At 41.2% G+C, this 16,115-nt stretch overlaps 1 protein-coding gene across 1 annotated transcript; it reads left to right on the plus strand.

Moving 5' to 3' along the window:
• The first annotated feature begins 243 nt into the window (after nt 1–243).
• Nucleotides 244–15,621, plus strand: LOC117964863 (gastrula zinc finger protein XlCGF57.1-like). Its single transcript, XM_059009272.1, has 4 exons — nt 244–457; nt 948–1,250; nt 5,976–7,010; nt 13,561–15,621. Exons 2-4 carry the CDS (start codon nt 986–988, stop codon nt 14,130–14,132), a joined length of 1,872 nt encoding a protein of 623 aa, XP_058865255.1. The 5' UTR covers nt 244–457; nt 948–985; the 3' UTR covers nt 14,133–15,621.
• Nucleotides 15,622–16,115: the final 494 nt, after the last annotated feature.

Raw genomic sequence — 16,115 nt, forward strand, 5'->3', positions numbered from 1 at the left:
ACACCAGCAATAGTTATATACCTCTAATGGAAAGTGACATTTAAAAAAAAATAATTGAAATTAAACCAGGTTACTGGGACCAGAACATTCAGAGACGCGTTTCTGTTAACGTCACGTTGGCTCTGGTAGCAAAATGCGACAGTTTCGTCCTTTTATACTCTCTCTCATTGTTCGCTTCTGATTGGTTTACAGGGATCAGACCGACGGGGAGTGCAGGCCAATGAACACTTACACCAGCCAGCGCCGACTCAACCCTCACCCATTGAGGAGCGAGAGTGGGCGGGCTTAATGAGGCGCATTGTGTGTTTTCAGCCTGGAGAAAAAGAACAACAACGGAGAAACGGTGTTGTCTGGTTAAGAAATAATTTTATTAAATGCAACTAAAAACTGTTTATATCTCGCATGCTGCTCTGTGACTGAACAGATTCACTGACCGAGGCGCTACATAAGTAGTACGGTAATGTATTTACTGTTGTCTGTATGTAGTGTTGTTGTTGTATCTGATAAATACAAACCTACAAGCACTGTACTGAATTCACGTTGAACTTTGTTAGTCAAAATACATAAACTAGAACCTAAAAAATGTTTATTATCGGTTTTACTTATTGATATGTATCTATTCGCTACTAACGCTAGAACACGACGTACTAATTCACTTTCGAAGCGACGAATATGACATTGAAATGTTTTTTATAACAGAAATCAAGCCTCCAAAATAGTTGTTAGTAGCTTTGCAATGTGTATTACATGAAACAACGACTTATATAGATTAATATTGACTTTAAATTGTGCTTATTTTCTTCCTACCTCGCTAAACCCCTCAAACTGCGCTGTTTATTACGTGTTATTAACTACCGGTCCCCCCAGTGTGGTGTAATGGCTGTAACATGGACTTCTTTCTTTCAAACTCAGGAAGCTTCAGTTGCTCACTGTTTTGTCCACTGCAGAGGCATCGACTCTCCTGTCTACAAAGCCAGATTTGAATATGCAACCTGCTCCTGTCAAAGAGGGGAGTCTAGGGTGGGGTTGTTTCCATACGTCTGTTGAAGAGAGCGAGGAGGTCTCTGATCATTACCCAGAGCCAGTCCACATTAAAGAGGAGGTCATTGACCCTGAACTGGAGCCTGGCCGGATTGCACAAGACGTGAGTGAGCTGGGAGCGATCCGCGTTGTAGAGGACACCACTGAACTGCAATCACCTTCAGAGATACACTGCAAGAGGAAAATGCCTGAAGCTCAAAGACTAACATGTAGGTATTAAAAATAAAGAAATAAATTATATATGTCTGTAATTGCGATCTAGAGACATAGTAGACTAGCTTTTGGAAACTACATATGCTTTCATTTGCTTGCGTTATTTTTATTTCTTTTGTATTTATTTGACAGGGACAATACCATTTTTTTTTACCTTTATGTCATAAGATGCATTGCACCCAGATTTAGCTATGAGCTCATTTTCATTGGCAGTCCCTGGACTTACTAATGTTGCTGGTGCTGATAAAAGACAGGAAAATTGATTGGTTATAACTGCATTAACTGAGGCCAGTTATAATGTTGTTTGAGCTAACAAGAGGGGAGAAAATACATCGTAAAACCTTGGTCAGTACTCCGGTAAAGGGAACCAGTGAGAATATGGGGTAATAAAATGGATTTTAAAGCACTATTTAGGATTACATGTTACACTGATATGAAATGCTCAGATATAGCGTAAGGAAGGCATCACAGGCAACATCAGTACCAATTAGGATGCTTAATTGGGCAGCCACACCTCATTGACATGCATCAGAAAGATCTAAATGTGTTCCTCTTTGCTTAGACATTTCACAACTGAAAGATAACGAATGTGAACCATTTTGCCTGTGATGCCTGACTCATGGGTGCTGAAAGCTTACTCGGTCTTTTCTCCTCACACGCATGCTTTCAAAGTGACTGCGAACGAAGACGAAACTCATTCCAAACCCTGCCCTCACTGCAAGCTGCCTTTCACTGGAGACCTCAAAAAACACATCCGAGACACGCACCCGGGCCAAACCCCCCCGCGCCCCCACAGCTGTCCTGACTGCGGGAGAGCTTTCCGCTTCTCGGGGGACCTTAAAAAACACGGGCGAATCCACACGGGGGAGACGCCCTATCACTGCTCTGAATGCAGCAAGAGCTTCAGGTACTCCAACGCCCTCAAAAGACACCAGCGCATTCACTCAGGAGAAGCCCCTTACCGGTGCCCCGCATGTGGGGAGCGATTCAGACAACCGGGGGATCTTAAATCTCACCAGCGGATTCACACAGGAGAGAGGCCGTATCACTGCAGTGAATGCGATAAGAGTTTCAAACAGCCGGGACACCTTCAACAACACCGGAGACTTCACAGAGACGCGACCCCCTTTCGGTGCCCCGACTGTGGGAAGAGTTTTAAGCAGCCCGGCGCTTTGCAATCTCACCTGGTCGTTCACACAGGGGGAAAACCGTATCGCTGCTCTGAATGCGGGAAGAGTTTTCGAAGATCTGCGGCCCTGAAGTTCCACCAAAGACTTCACAAGGGAGATTCCATTCACACCTGCCCTGAGTGTGGGAAGAGTTTCAAGCAGGCGGAGTATTTAGTCAAGCACCGTCGAATCCACACTGCCGACACCTTGTATCAATGTCCTGAATGCCAGAGAGGCTTCGTTCGGCTGGATCACCTCAGAAGCCACCAGCGAATTCACACAGGAGAGACTCCGTATCATTGCGCGGATTGTGGCAAGAGTTTCAAGCAGTCTGGGGACCTGAAAAAACACTGTCGCGTTCACACAGGAGAGAAACCGTATCAGTGCAATGAATGTGGCAAGAGTTTCAAGCAGTCGGGGGCTCTGAAATTACACCGGCGGATTCATGAAGAAGAGGCCTCGTATATTTGTAGTCAATGCGGGAAGTGTTTCAAGCAAGTGGAGTATCTTAAGAGACACTGGAGGCTTCATACTGCACCAAAAGACAGCCCTGGAGATGCAACAGGAAGTTAAGGAAGAGTGCTGAAAAAGATCTCCTGTCATGGTTTAATAAAACTTTAAAAATCAAGTTTTTTTATGTTAACATTTTAAATAGGTGCCAATTGGCAACCAATTTCCTATATGAATAGCAGGCAATTGAGAGCAATGTATTAAAAAAAACTAAAAAATGTGAGTCTTGTGTACTGTGTGTACACGGGCGCTGGAACTAGGGGTGCTGGGGGTGCGCTACCATGGTTTTGCATGGCTTCTATCATATACAGGGGTTACAGTTTTGTTCAATGGCTTTCAGCACTCCCACTATAAAAATGGTTCCAGCGCCACTGCAATAAAGAAAGTCACCGCCTGTCCAGCGAGTCAGAAAATACCAGTGCAGTTGGACCAGTGGCTCCCTAGATACATTGGAATTATAGACCCATTGTGATATCAGTTACCTGTGTTTCCTTCGAAAGATAAGTGATTCTTTAGATATATATGTAAAACTCGAAATAGGACACAACTACTGTGGTGCGTGTCCTATTTAAGAAAGTGAGCGGTCTATTTCATAAACAGATTCAGTGCTTGAATGAAGGCCTTGTGGCTGTGTACTGTATGCTGGGCCTCAGGACTGGATATGTACATGCTGTGTGAGGAGAATTCAAATACATTTGCTGTACTGTGTAATATTTTGCTTCATGGTATTGTATGTGTGTCCAGATATGGCATGTTAAGATCATGCATTTTTAAGGTCAGGGTTTTGTCTTGCTGTTTGGGATGGATCTATAGTCTTCTCCATTACCTGTGTTGTCCAGCCAACCTCTTCACTGCCACACAAAGGTTATTATTATTATTTGTTTATTTAGCAGACGCCTTTATCCAAGGCGACTTACAGAGACTAGGGTGTGTGAACTATGCATCAGCTGCAGAGTCACTTACAATTACGTCTCACCCGAAAGACGGAGCACAGGGCAGGAAACAATGACTGCATCTGAACTCTCTAAAATCACAACATTTGATTAATTACAATAACAGTCACTTTGAGTGATTGTAGGTATCATAAAAAGGAACAGTACAAAAAAAATACTTAATGCCAAGGTGTTTTTTGCGATACCTTTCTCTTCTTCAGGTAAGAATTGGTACTGGAGGTAAATATACTGTCAATTCAGCCTCAAATTACAAACTCAGACGGTTGTCACCGTTACCTGCTACACGTGCAGTAGTCTGACATGCGCTAGATGGCGAGAATAATCTACTGTTACTGTAAAGACTTGAGATCGCCATTTTAAAACCAAGATTGATTGATACCGAGATGCAGAAGGGGCGGGTTTAAAAAACACACATTGTTCCGGAAGGAGAGAGAGGACAGCAGCTAAACAAAGTGGTGCTACACGTTTTGTTTCGAAATCTCCAAATGATGAGATTTAATGTTATTAAACTCAGTAGTGTATATACATTAGTGTAGGAAGCCTGGAGTGCAGGATACACGGAATACACAAAGGCTCTCTGCTGAAACGCGTATACAAGGAATCTTGCAGCGGTGCGAAGGTAATGCCGTGCATTAGCCATGTTTTATTATTGAGTATAAATCGTTAACATTCTGTCAATACATTTATATGACATACTGTTTACAGCAAAATGCTTTGTTGTAGTTTGAACTAGAATATAAATAGGTCGCTAATTGCTTTTTTTTTTTGTTTTTGTTTACACAAACCAAACGAACTCTTATCAAAAAGGCGAATGCAGTCAGGTCCGCACTTTATTGTGAAGATTACATCGTCGCTTAGGGATATATATATATATATATATATATATATATATATATATATATATATATATAATATATATAAAATATTACTTTCCTGTTCATTTTATGTTGTTTGCAATTAGTTTGTTTTGCTTCTGATTGCAATGACAGTACTCAAATAGTTTTTTTTATTATTATTTTTTGCAATTACTCAAATATTGTGCTTTCTTTTATTTGATAGCAGATAAGACAAGTTTCACTTATTTGGAATGAGACGCACATATTTTTTTTATTAACTCTGCTGTCTCAATGTTAGCATTCTCGCTGCAGAATGAAAGGACATGATCGTGTATTGTAACGGCGTTTCACAAATCCGACTCCTGATTGCCTCAGATTATTGCCGGCGAAACAAAAATAAATTCACTTAATAAATCATGCAATCAAGCAGATGAAATGACATCTCTTTACATGAGGGTTAGTCTTCCACGAGTCCTGCACCCAGTCCAGGGTTTCACAACTCCCCTTGTTTCGGTGGGTTATTGAAATCAGCAGGTGCCAGGAGTTTGAACAGCCAGCCCCTCCTGCTAAATCTGCTCTGAACCGATCACACTTGAATAAGTCTCACCTGTGAGTCTGTAGGTTGACTGTTAGGAGTTGTTCATGAAGCTATGCTGGACTGGGTGCAGGGCTAGCATGAGTTTCTAACTCTACATATTATGAAAATATGTCACAAATTCATTGGAAGATTTGTGCAATGCAACAAATAAATTCAGCTTAAAGGGTACATGAGGGCCTTTTTATTTTATTGTGTTACATGTACCCATGTGTTGCTACAGCTGTTTATGTAAGATGTGTGTATTGTTTAAAAAAAAAAAATTGTTAACATTTTGCCCACTTTTTTAAACTTTTAAATTGCATTCCCTGCCTCAGGATGGCTTCCCTTGTACCGGCATGGACACATCAGAACTACATTTCCCATCATCCTCCTGCTCATGTACCCGCATGGACACCCCAGAACTACATTTCCCATCATCCTCCTGCTCGATGAGCAAGAGGATGGTGGGAAATGTAGTTCTGAGCGGTTCATGCGGGTACATGGGAAGCCATCTTGAGGCAGGGAATGCAATTTAAAAGTTTAAAAAAGTGGGCAAAATAAAAAAAAAATGCACACACCTTACGTAAACAGTTGCAGCAACACATGGGAACATGTAACACAATAAAATAAAAAGGTCCTTATGTACCCTTTTAATAACGCTCTTGTTTTCTGACAGGCGCTGTAAAGGTACAAAGGATGGAGCCTGACCAGATTGCTGAAGATGTCAGTGAGCGAGGATCTGCCCAGAGGGTAGAAAAGTGTGCAGAACTGGGATCTAACCACAGTACAGAGGACTCTGACAAGGGTGCAAAGGACACTGCTGAGCACAACGAACAGAAAAGCAACGACCAGCAAGCTGTCCGTTTTAAAGAAGAAGTCATTGACCAGGAACTGGAGCCTGCTAAAATAAAAGAGACAAAAAACACCAACAAAAAGGCATCCAAAGAAAGCCCCTCGAGCGACACCCTGTACATCTGCACTGAATGTGGGAAGAGTTTCAACCAGCTGCAGACCCTGAAAAGACACATCCGCACCCACGCTGCCCACACGTCCTATCAGTGCTCAGAGTGCGACCAGAGCTTCAGCCAGCTGGTGAAGTTCAATGCCCACATGCGCTCTCACACGGGAGAACTGCCCTATTACTGCGGAGACTGTGGGAAGGGGTTCAAAAACTTGGGGAACCTGAAATCCCACCAGCGCACGCACACGGGCGAGATGCCCTACCACTGCACGGAATGCGGGAAGAGGTTCAAAAACACAGGCAACCTGCGCTCCCACCTGCGAATCCACACCGGAGAGAAACCGTACCACTGCTCCGAGTGCGGCAAGAACTTCAAAAACCTGGGGAACTTTAAGACCCACCAGTACATTCACACAGGAGAGTCTCCTTTCCACTGCTCCGACTGCGGGAAGAGTTTCAAACACCTGGGCAATCTGAAAACGCACCAGCGCGTTCACACGGGAGAGAAGCCGTATCACTGCACGGAGTGCGACAGGAGCTTCAAGCAGTCCGGAGACCTCAAGGCTCACGTGCGCATTCACACGGGGGAGACCCCCTTCAGCTGCAGCGAGTGTGGGAAGAGTTTCAATCGGGTGGTGACCCTCAAAGCCCACCAGAGGATTCACACCGGAGAGAGGCCGTATCTGTGCTCCGAATGTGGGAAGAGTTTCAAAGAGTCGGGGGCTCTGACCAAACACCAGCGCATTCACAGATGAGGAGTTCACTGTGTCGAATGTGGACGTTGCTGTGGCTCAAAATAAGTTTTGAACTGGCCTTTGCTGGTGGGCATTTGTTACCTGTGTTTCAAACTTGCTTACTACTGTGCAGCTATGGCCAAAAGTTTGGCATCACCCTATAGAATTAACGGTAATGTTGCTTCATAAAGTTGAATGAAACCTGCTGAATAATGTTACGTTAACAGATTGAATTACGTACAGCTTTGTAGTTTTCCATATACTTAGCGAAACTGAAAAATGTGACATTGAAATCTAACATGAAATACTGTACTACTATTATGGCTTCCGGTAGACTTTTGTGATTTTTTTTTGTTTCTTTGCTTACATTATGTTAAATAAAATATATAAATTATGTTCATATAGTTTTATTATTATTATTATTATTATTATTATTATTATTATTTAATTCTGTCTTAATCCTAAATTCTAGATGATGCGCAATGTTTGGCCATAGCTGTATATGTTATCCCTGATTATAACTATGGCTTGAATTTGTGAACATTTTTAGGAGTGCCCAAAATACCATGATAATTCACTCTATTTAGGGATAACAAGATATTTTGTAAGCAAGCCAGGGGCCTGCCCACAAGCACCAGGAAGCAGCAGGATACTTATTCTGGATCACTGTAGAACTGAAGTGAAAAATGACATGTGCCAATCCCGATGTGAACAGAATATATACTGTATAACAATTGCTGGAAGGTTTACCAAAAGTGACAAAACAAGAACTAGGTAACAAAATGCTTTTAAACCTGATTGAGACCGCTGGCAGTGTCACACTAGATATAGTTGTATATGCGGATTGCTCAACAGATAATTGCACTCAGAACAAATGTACTGACTTCTTATTGAGAAATGTAAAGGTTAACACTACAGTACAGATAGTAGAATGACTTTGTAGATACTCTAGTAGTACATCATTTTTTGCAGTATTTCTAATTGGCACAATTTTACAATTGAAGACCGCTGCAATAAAATGGTTGTCTTGTTCCCTTAAGAGGAAATGACCTTTGTGTCATCTGTTTTGTCAAAAGTCCCTTTATTAAAAGCATCTGAATTGTTTCATAATCATTAGAAACCGCAAGATCCTTTCCTCTGATAGGAAGTAGCTATAATATCATTGTAATGTTTGACAGTTTTTAAAAAAACATGCTAAATAAATACACACAAAGGGGGTGATTTAAGGTAAAACGCAAGTAGACTAATGTTTCAGCTGGTGCCTTGTTCAGTGTGCAACTGCAGCTCGGATTTTAGATCATTTTTCATCACTGGTTAATTCCCCTGGATTGCATCAACCTCTTATCCTGGAGTTAAGTGGTTCCCTTGTATTGTAAAATCCTCTAAAAAAATGTCCAATTAATCCCAAATCAACGCCTAAGCTTTCAGTATCCACCTACTTGAGGTTTGTAGTTTCAGAACCTCGTTCTTGTGTTGCCTCCCTTGTAATCCACACTGCATGTGCAATGTGTAACTGGTTTTCAGACGTGTTTATGTATGTAGTGGAATAACAAATGTAGTACAGGTGTTTATAACATAGAAATATGGCCTTCGTGCAACTTCTACTGAGTTTAACTGGATATTCTTTGTTCGGGGTGCATACAGTTTTTAAAATATGTTTTTACATAGTGTCACGACCTCGAGAGGTGGCGGGAATCTCGGAGGACCCCCGTGATGGACAGGTGGCGAGGACGCTGATTGGGCGAGGGGAAAGGCTGCCAAGAGGTCTCCTCCAACCGGATCTGAGAAACGAGTGGGGGCGGGCCAGCATATAAGAGTGTCGGGAATGCCGCGAGGAAGGGGGAGAGGGAGACGACAAGCGAACGGACGAGTAAGAATAGAGAGGAAGAGAGAGAACCACCACTATCCACCGTTAATACGGCCAGCCAAGTGACGGCCCTGACCGCTGTTGTGCCATTACCCCACTTGGGAACCTGATGGAAGGAAGGAAGAGGGGGCGAGCCACAGGAGCGACTGTGAGAAGGAGAAGGGAAGCCTAGTGATGAGCCGGAGGAGCTGCATCAAGAGACCAGTGTGTGTGTGTGTGTTCAACCCCTCCCCCCATACTTCTGCCTATCCTGTGCTCTTTCACCCCTCTGTCCTTTATTCTAAATATATACTGGCTGACCTCACCCGTTCATTACAATCACTGCCTCCGCCTGAGTGCATAAGGCCGGAACCCGAAAACGTTACAATATTTAAGATGTTGTTACCACCTCACAAGCCCAACTTTAAAATATGTGATAGAAGGTAGAGTATGCAAAAACGAAATGATCGGTGTATGTTAATCATTAAAGAATACAGAGCTTATAATGTGTGATTTCTTTTTTCCCTTAAAGTGATTGAAGCTAACAAAATAATTAAATAACTCTTACATGTTGTGTTCGTTATAAAAGTCTCCAATGTTCAGTTTTGGAAGGAACACACGTTCTAGTAAATCTGATGACACGCAGTACTACACTTTGAAGAAATCTCTGTTTGCAAACCGTGCTTTCAGGTAGTGTTGCACTTCCTTGGTCAAGTCTTTCCTCTGTGTTGAGGAGCTGCTCCTCAGTAATATAAAGACATGCTGGCTGATCTAGACTACAATGTGTATCTCTATGACAGGAAAAACAAGAGCAGCACAAGAAGTCTTACAGCTGGTTTCAATGATCCCGATTAGTACAAATCTGAGAATACCTTAACATGAGGGAGTCCAAGATATTAGTGCTAATATACAGCCAGGAGTTTAGCATCATCACCCTATAGCAGTAACTGATTTTGCTTCATAAAGTCGAATGAAAGGTTCAGGTTAAGGCAGGTTACTGGATGAAAGCAGCTGGTCGGTTGATGACAGGAAGGAACGCAGGTCTGTGTGACAGGGCATGCCGTGGCTCTGGTTCCTCCTCGCATGCATAAATAAACTGCAGCTACATGTTTTACACGACTCCCGAGAAATACCAGCCGACATTTCATTAAAGGAGCAATGCGACGGAACCAGAAGCCACACTGGGAACTATTGTATCCGACACCGTCAGAGAGAGAAGCAACCCTTTGAGCTCAGGAGAGCGAAACTAACAATAAACAGTAATCATCTGAGGACCTGGTGATTTATGCAAACAGTCACCATGCGGTGTGCCAGTGATTCAGTCACATCAAGAGGACTAAATCCTGCAAATCTGTACTTACTTAATCCTGATTGCATCGTACCAAACAGATGATCCCAGTAATTGGTTTAACTGATCGGAACAAATAATTAGACCGATAATGGGTGCTAACCTACAGCGATGGACGAACGTTTTGCATTACCCTGTAGAATTAACATTTCATATAGTGAAATGAAACCTGCTGAATAATGTTACTTTACTATATTAAATTATGTACCGCTTTGTAGTTTTCCATAACAAAAATGTGACATTTCGAAATCTAACTTGATACAATTATGGCTTCCGGTAGACTTTTGTGATATCATGTTGTAGTTTCTTTGATTACATGATGTTAAATAAAAGATCTACATTTTTTTTTTTTTTTTTTTTTTTGTAAATACAGATGAGGACATCCTCATGAACAAACTACATCTAGCGACAAGAGTTATGACTTCCTTTTTGGGGAAACACAGATTTAGATGTTTCACATGAACATGCTAGAACTGGGAAAAGTCATTAACATTGCAAAAGATAAGGATCTCATGACCGGAATGATTACATTTATATGGACAGAGCAACACGGAATTCTGCTTGAAAAGTTCCAAATTCAGCTAGAAAGTAACACGTTGTTCTCAAACTCCAAATGCCCAAGGGTGACGCTGCAGATGATATAGGGGGAAAAAGTGGACAGCCTGAGAGACTAAGGACCTTGGGGAGAGACAGGCCATCTGATTAGAATCAGTCCATTCAATGAGACATTATCAAGCCAAATCATCAGTTAGAAATGGGACAGTAGCTACCTGCTAGGCTCCTAACCCCTAAATCTACCCCCTACCCCTAACCCTAATGTCTACAACAAACCTAATCTCTACCCCTAAACCTAACTGTGTCACTATTTAAAGTAACTGTTACTATTATTTCAACACCACATGTTTAGCGCCCTCTAGCGGCTACTACATCCGACGTCTATTAAAGCGCTTGATCCGGACCCACTCTACCTGTGTGAATCCATTTACAATCTCCCACTCGTGAGCAATTTAACACAAGGAAGGTAACCCCTGACAATGTTTAGTATAAACTTCTTCCATACATTGCTACTTGACCATTGCCCAACACAAAGTTTTATATATATATATATATATATATATATATATATATATATATATATATATATATATATATATATAGTTTGCACAATTAAATACAAATCGTTTAATGATATATTTAAAGAACACAGTAATGAAAGTGCGTTTCTGAATATGCAGTTCAATACGCGATCGTGAATGTGTGTGTGTGTGTGTGTCCGATTGGTTTGACTGACGCCAATCTAGTCAAATCAACACCGTGATCCTTCCAGCCCGAACGGTATCCCTCAGCGAATGAGACACAGCGGGGGGCGGGTTTGCTCGGGTCACGTGGATATGCTGCATTGTTGCAAGTCAGAAGAAAGCGCATTAAATTATGTGAGATTACATACTGTGAAGTCGGAATTGCGCTGTTTATCTAAGAAAATACAAAATAACTACCCAACACCTGGACACAAAAGTTTTCCGCAGATTTACTGAGCACGCCTTAGCTCTGCTGCGGTTATATTAAGGCATAAGGTAAGCTGCATATATATAGTGTTTATAAAATAAAATACTTTGTAACCCGGTTTTGTACAAACGAAAATATTTGTGCCTAAAGCATCTGTTCATAATGTTGTAGTATCGATCAGAGAGTGCATATCTATTGTTAAACTTTATGGATAACATATATTTTTGGTTTTTTCGAAATCCGCTTTGCTTTTCTCTAGCAATTATCTGGAGCTAAATTATTTGTAATAAACTAAACGGTAACATTTCTTGTCAAAGTAAGAAGCACTATATTATTAAAAAAAAAAAAATTACAGCTCAAAATGTATGTGTCTATGTAGGGCTCACATTGACAACCTATATACCCATATAACAGTTTTCACATTTAAACAGGTGTACTTTATTACACATATTAATAAAATACATGCGCACTTTGTAACCCATTCCGGTCGTGTGGTACTGTGACCTTCACCTCTAGAAATACTAAAATAAACGGAGTAAATTCAGTGACAAACCTTTACACTGGAATCTGTTTCAATGGCCTACTCTGTGACCTTTCAACTATAGTTGAAAGGTCATAGTGTCACGTGGTTTGAATTGAATGTTCAGTCCCAGCATTTAAGATTCTCCAGACAAGTTAAAGAAGACAGCTTTTTTTAAATAAATTAATTATAACTATTATTTCAATATTGGAGTAGAATTATTACACTATTAAATACAAAGGGACATGTTTTAAAGCAATTAAATTTGATACTACTTGCTTAGAACCTAATGCAATCCCACATACAGGCAGCAGTGTGGAGTAGTGGTTAGGGCTCTGGACTCTTGACCAGAGGGTCGTGTGTTAAATCCCAGGTTTAGGGACACTGCTGCTGTACCCTTGAGCAAGGTACTTTACCTAGATTGCTCCAGTAAAAAACCCAACTGTATAAATGGGTAATTGTATGTAAAAATAATCTGTAAAAAATAATGTAATTGTATGTAAAAATAATGTGATATCTTGTAACAATTGTAAGTTGCCCTGGATAAGGGTGTCTGCTAAGAAATTAATAATATAGTATAGCATTTCACATCAAAAATGTGTTTCTTACAAAACATTTGTGACTAATATAATGAGTAGCAGGTAAGATGTATAAATTTGTTAGCTATAATCAAGTAAAAAAGAGCAATTCACTAGTGTGTGTGTTTTTGTAGTGACCCAGGCCCTGAAGAGACACCAGCCCTCCAGTAATTGAGAAGATGGAGCCGGCCTGTCTCACCATACTGCACCCTGACCAGGTTGCAGGGAATATCAGTGAACTGGGGCCTGTGAAGGTGATAGAGAAACAAGCTGATGCAGGATTGAAATCTGACCCCATTGATGAAGTCGGTGAACAAGGATCTGTCTGCACTAAAGAACACAGCGATACGGAATCTGTCCACATCAAAAAAGAGGTCATTGACCCAGAACTGGAATCCAACAAAGACATAAAAAAGCATGAAGAAACAAGTCTTTCAACAGACACCCTGTACATCTGCCCCGAATGTGGCAAGAGTTTCGCTCAGCTGCAGACTCTGAGAAGACACTTGCGTACCCACGCGTCGGAGACCTCTTTACTGTGCTCCCAATGTGGGAAGAAATTCAACCAGCTTTCCAAATTCAAAGCCCACCAGCGTTTTCACACCGGGAAGAGCCACGATTGCTCGGATTGTGGGAAGAGCTTCCGGCAGTTGGGAGACCTCAAATCCCACCAGCGCATCCACACTGGAGAGACGCCGTATCGCTGCCCGGAATGCGACAAGAGCTTCAAGAACTTAGGGAACCTCAAGGCACATCGACGCATCCATTCCGGGGAAACGCCTTTCCCCTGTCCGGAATGCGGGAAGAGCTTCCGGCAGCTGCAGACTTTGAAAAGGCACGTGCGCATTCACACCGGTGAGACTCCGTATCACTGCTCCGACTGCGGGAAAAGTTTCAAGCAGTCCGGGGAGCTGAAAGCCCACCAGCGCAATCACACGGGAGACATGCCCTACCGCTGCTCCGACTGCGGGAAGAGTTTCAAACACCTGGGCAATCTGAAAACGCACCAGCGCGTTCACACAGGAGAGAAGCCGTATCGCTGCACGGAGTGCGACAGGAGCTTCAAGCAGTCCGGAGACCTCAAGGCTCACGTGCGCATTCACACGGGGGAGACCCCCTTCAGCTGCGGCGAGTGCGGGAAGAGTTTCAAGAGGGTGGTGACCCTCAAAGCCCACCAGAGGGTTCACACCGGAGAGAGGCCGTATCTGTGCTCCGAATGTGGGAAGAGTTTCAAAGAGTCGGGGGCTCTGACCAAACACCAGCGCATTCACACAGCCGCCCCCCCTCCATCGCTTCTCTACCTGAGAAGCGAATCAAGCAATCAGGAGACCACCAGCTGAATCAGGCCAGGGAAAGCCTTGGGTGAAGCACGTGAAGTTTGAAAAATGTTTTTATTTAACAAATGAACGTTTTCCAAAAACTACAAAGTAACCAGGTCTCTGAAGCGCTCACAAAATCCAGTTTGGTATCCTTGGCTCCCAGATCCCCAAGTTATAAATGGATTATTTAAAGAAAGTTTCATTCAGGTGGATTAAATAACGTTTAATGTTTTAGAATGCATTGTGAAGTTTAAAAACTCAGCAGTTCAAGTGCCATAATGCAATTCGAGTTTAAACAAAACAAAAAAAAATTATTCTACAAATCCCATCACGCCAACTGGTGTTTTATATCTGCTTTTTTGTGTTCCTGCTACCTGATCCTCATACCTGGCACAGGCACCCTTGTCAATTCATTCATTCTTAATATAAACCCCTCGCTCCTGTGCAGACAGAATTGCATTTCTACAAGGCAGTGGTGATACTTCAGGGATAAGTGGTTATTGAAACATCTTCCACGCATAACTCTCATTTATAAAAGTGTGCTGTTTATTTTGTATAGAATTGAACCCAATTTAACTCAAACCCACTTCCCCCCTGTTGAGAAATTAAGCTTTTTACAATAAAAGCTTTTTAAAGAAGGCAAATTGATACAAAATGCGCATCTGTTGTACAGGTTCTATATCTCTCTGAAAGGTTTAGCGATCCAATTTCAGTATTTATTTTCACAATAAAATGCTTTGACCTTGAGACAGTTTCGAAACATCTACAGGAGTAAAATAAATAAATACACTTCTGTGCTGCAAACAAGGTCAACGAAAGAACAGAGTCAAGCTGAGGCAACATGTTCTAAAGGGAGCTGCAGCAATTCAGGCTGTCATTACATTGCAAAAACCATAAACACATTGATTCCAGTTTAATTCATTATTATTATTATTGTATTTAAATTTAAAACAGATACTATAGCAATACAATAATGAATGCATCGCAACTAGACTAGCCAGCAAGCATGCAGCGAGAGAGACTGGTTACAGTTTAAACAGAAGAAAAAGATGAAGAACAAACACACTTCATTTTGAATTGCTATTAGAACAATGGGTCTCGCTGTCCTCAGATCAATGTGCCTCTCAAGTAACGATAATGAAGGGCATGCCCGCTGCTCCTCAGTGTAATCCAGTTACAGGCCCACCATGCCAGTTCTACATGCTGGATTAGGTGCCATAAAATAGAAGCTAAAAGTAACACTTTATTCTGTGTGGCAAAGTTACTTAATAAACAGATGACAGGTGTGCTCATATCCCAAATGCTATATGTTAGTATGTTTATTAAGATTTCTATTGGTAGTTTGCTGGTCCAATTTAATAAACCATTGTTTTACAGAATTGTAGAAGTTTTTGAATAATCATGCAATCCTGTAATTTTCATATGTTTGTGTTTCCCTGTTGCGTGTGTATTGAATGTTTATTAACATGTAATTGAAAGTTAATAAAAGGGTAATGGCATGTTAATGAAATACTTGTGCCACACAGAATAAAGCATTACCCAAAATTAGGTGACAAGTAGCAAAATATTTTTCGTTATACAGTAAAGTATTGGCAAGTCACATAATTGGTAATTATGTTTTCATCATTTTATCAATTTCTTTTTCGTAATCTAGTACCAAAAAAAAAATAGAGCTTTTAAACCTGCATATTACATATAGTAGAATATATATCTATATATATCTATATATATCTATATATATATATAGATATATATACAGTGCCTTGCAAAAGTATTCAGACCCCTGACCAATTCTCTCATATTACTGAATTACAAATGGTACATTGAAATTTCGTTCTGTTTGATATTTTATTTTAAAACACTGAAACTCAAAATCAATTATTGTAAGATGACATTGGTTTTATGTTGGGAAATATTTTTAAGAAAAATAAAAAACTGAAATATCTTGCTTGCATAAGTATTCAACCCCTGTGCTGTGGAAGCTCCCAGTTTACACCGAAGAAA

Source organism: Acipenser ruthenus, chromosome 38 (assembly GCF_902713425.1).
Source record: "Acipenser ruthenus chromosome 38, fAciRut3.2 maternal haplotype, whole genome shotgun sequence".
Classification (NCBI taxonomy): Eukaryota; Metazoa; Chordata; class Actinopteri; order Acipenseriformes; family Acipenseridae; genus Acipenser; species Acipenser ruthenus.

Excerpts from the sequence above, each read along its gene's own strand:
- LOC117964863 (XM_059009272.1), top strand. The coding sequence starts at position 986 with ATGCAACCTGCTCCTGTCAAAGAGGGGAGTCTAGGGTGGGGTTGTTTC. Across the intron at positions 1,251-5,975 it reads TGAAGCTCAAAGACTAACAT|GCGCTGTAAAGGTACAAAGG; the intron begins GTAGGTATTAAA and ends GTTTTCTGACAG. Across the intron at positions 7,011-13,560 it reads CAAACACCAGCGCATTCACA|CCGGGGAAACGCCTTTCCCC; the intron begins GATGAGGAGTTC and ends GACGCATCCATT.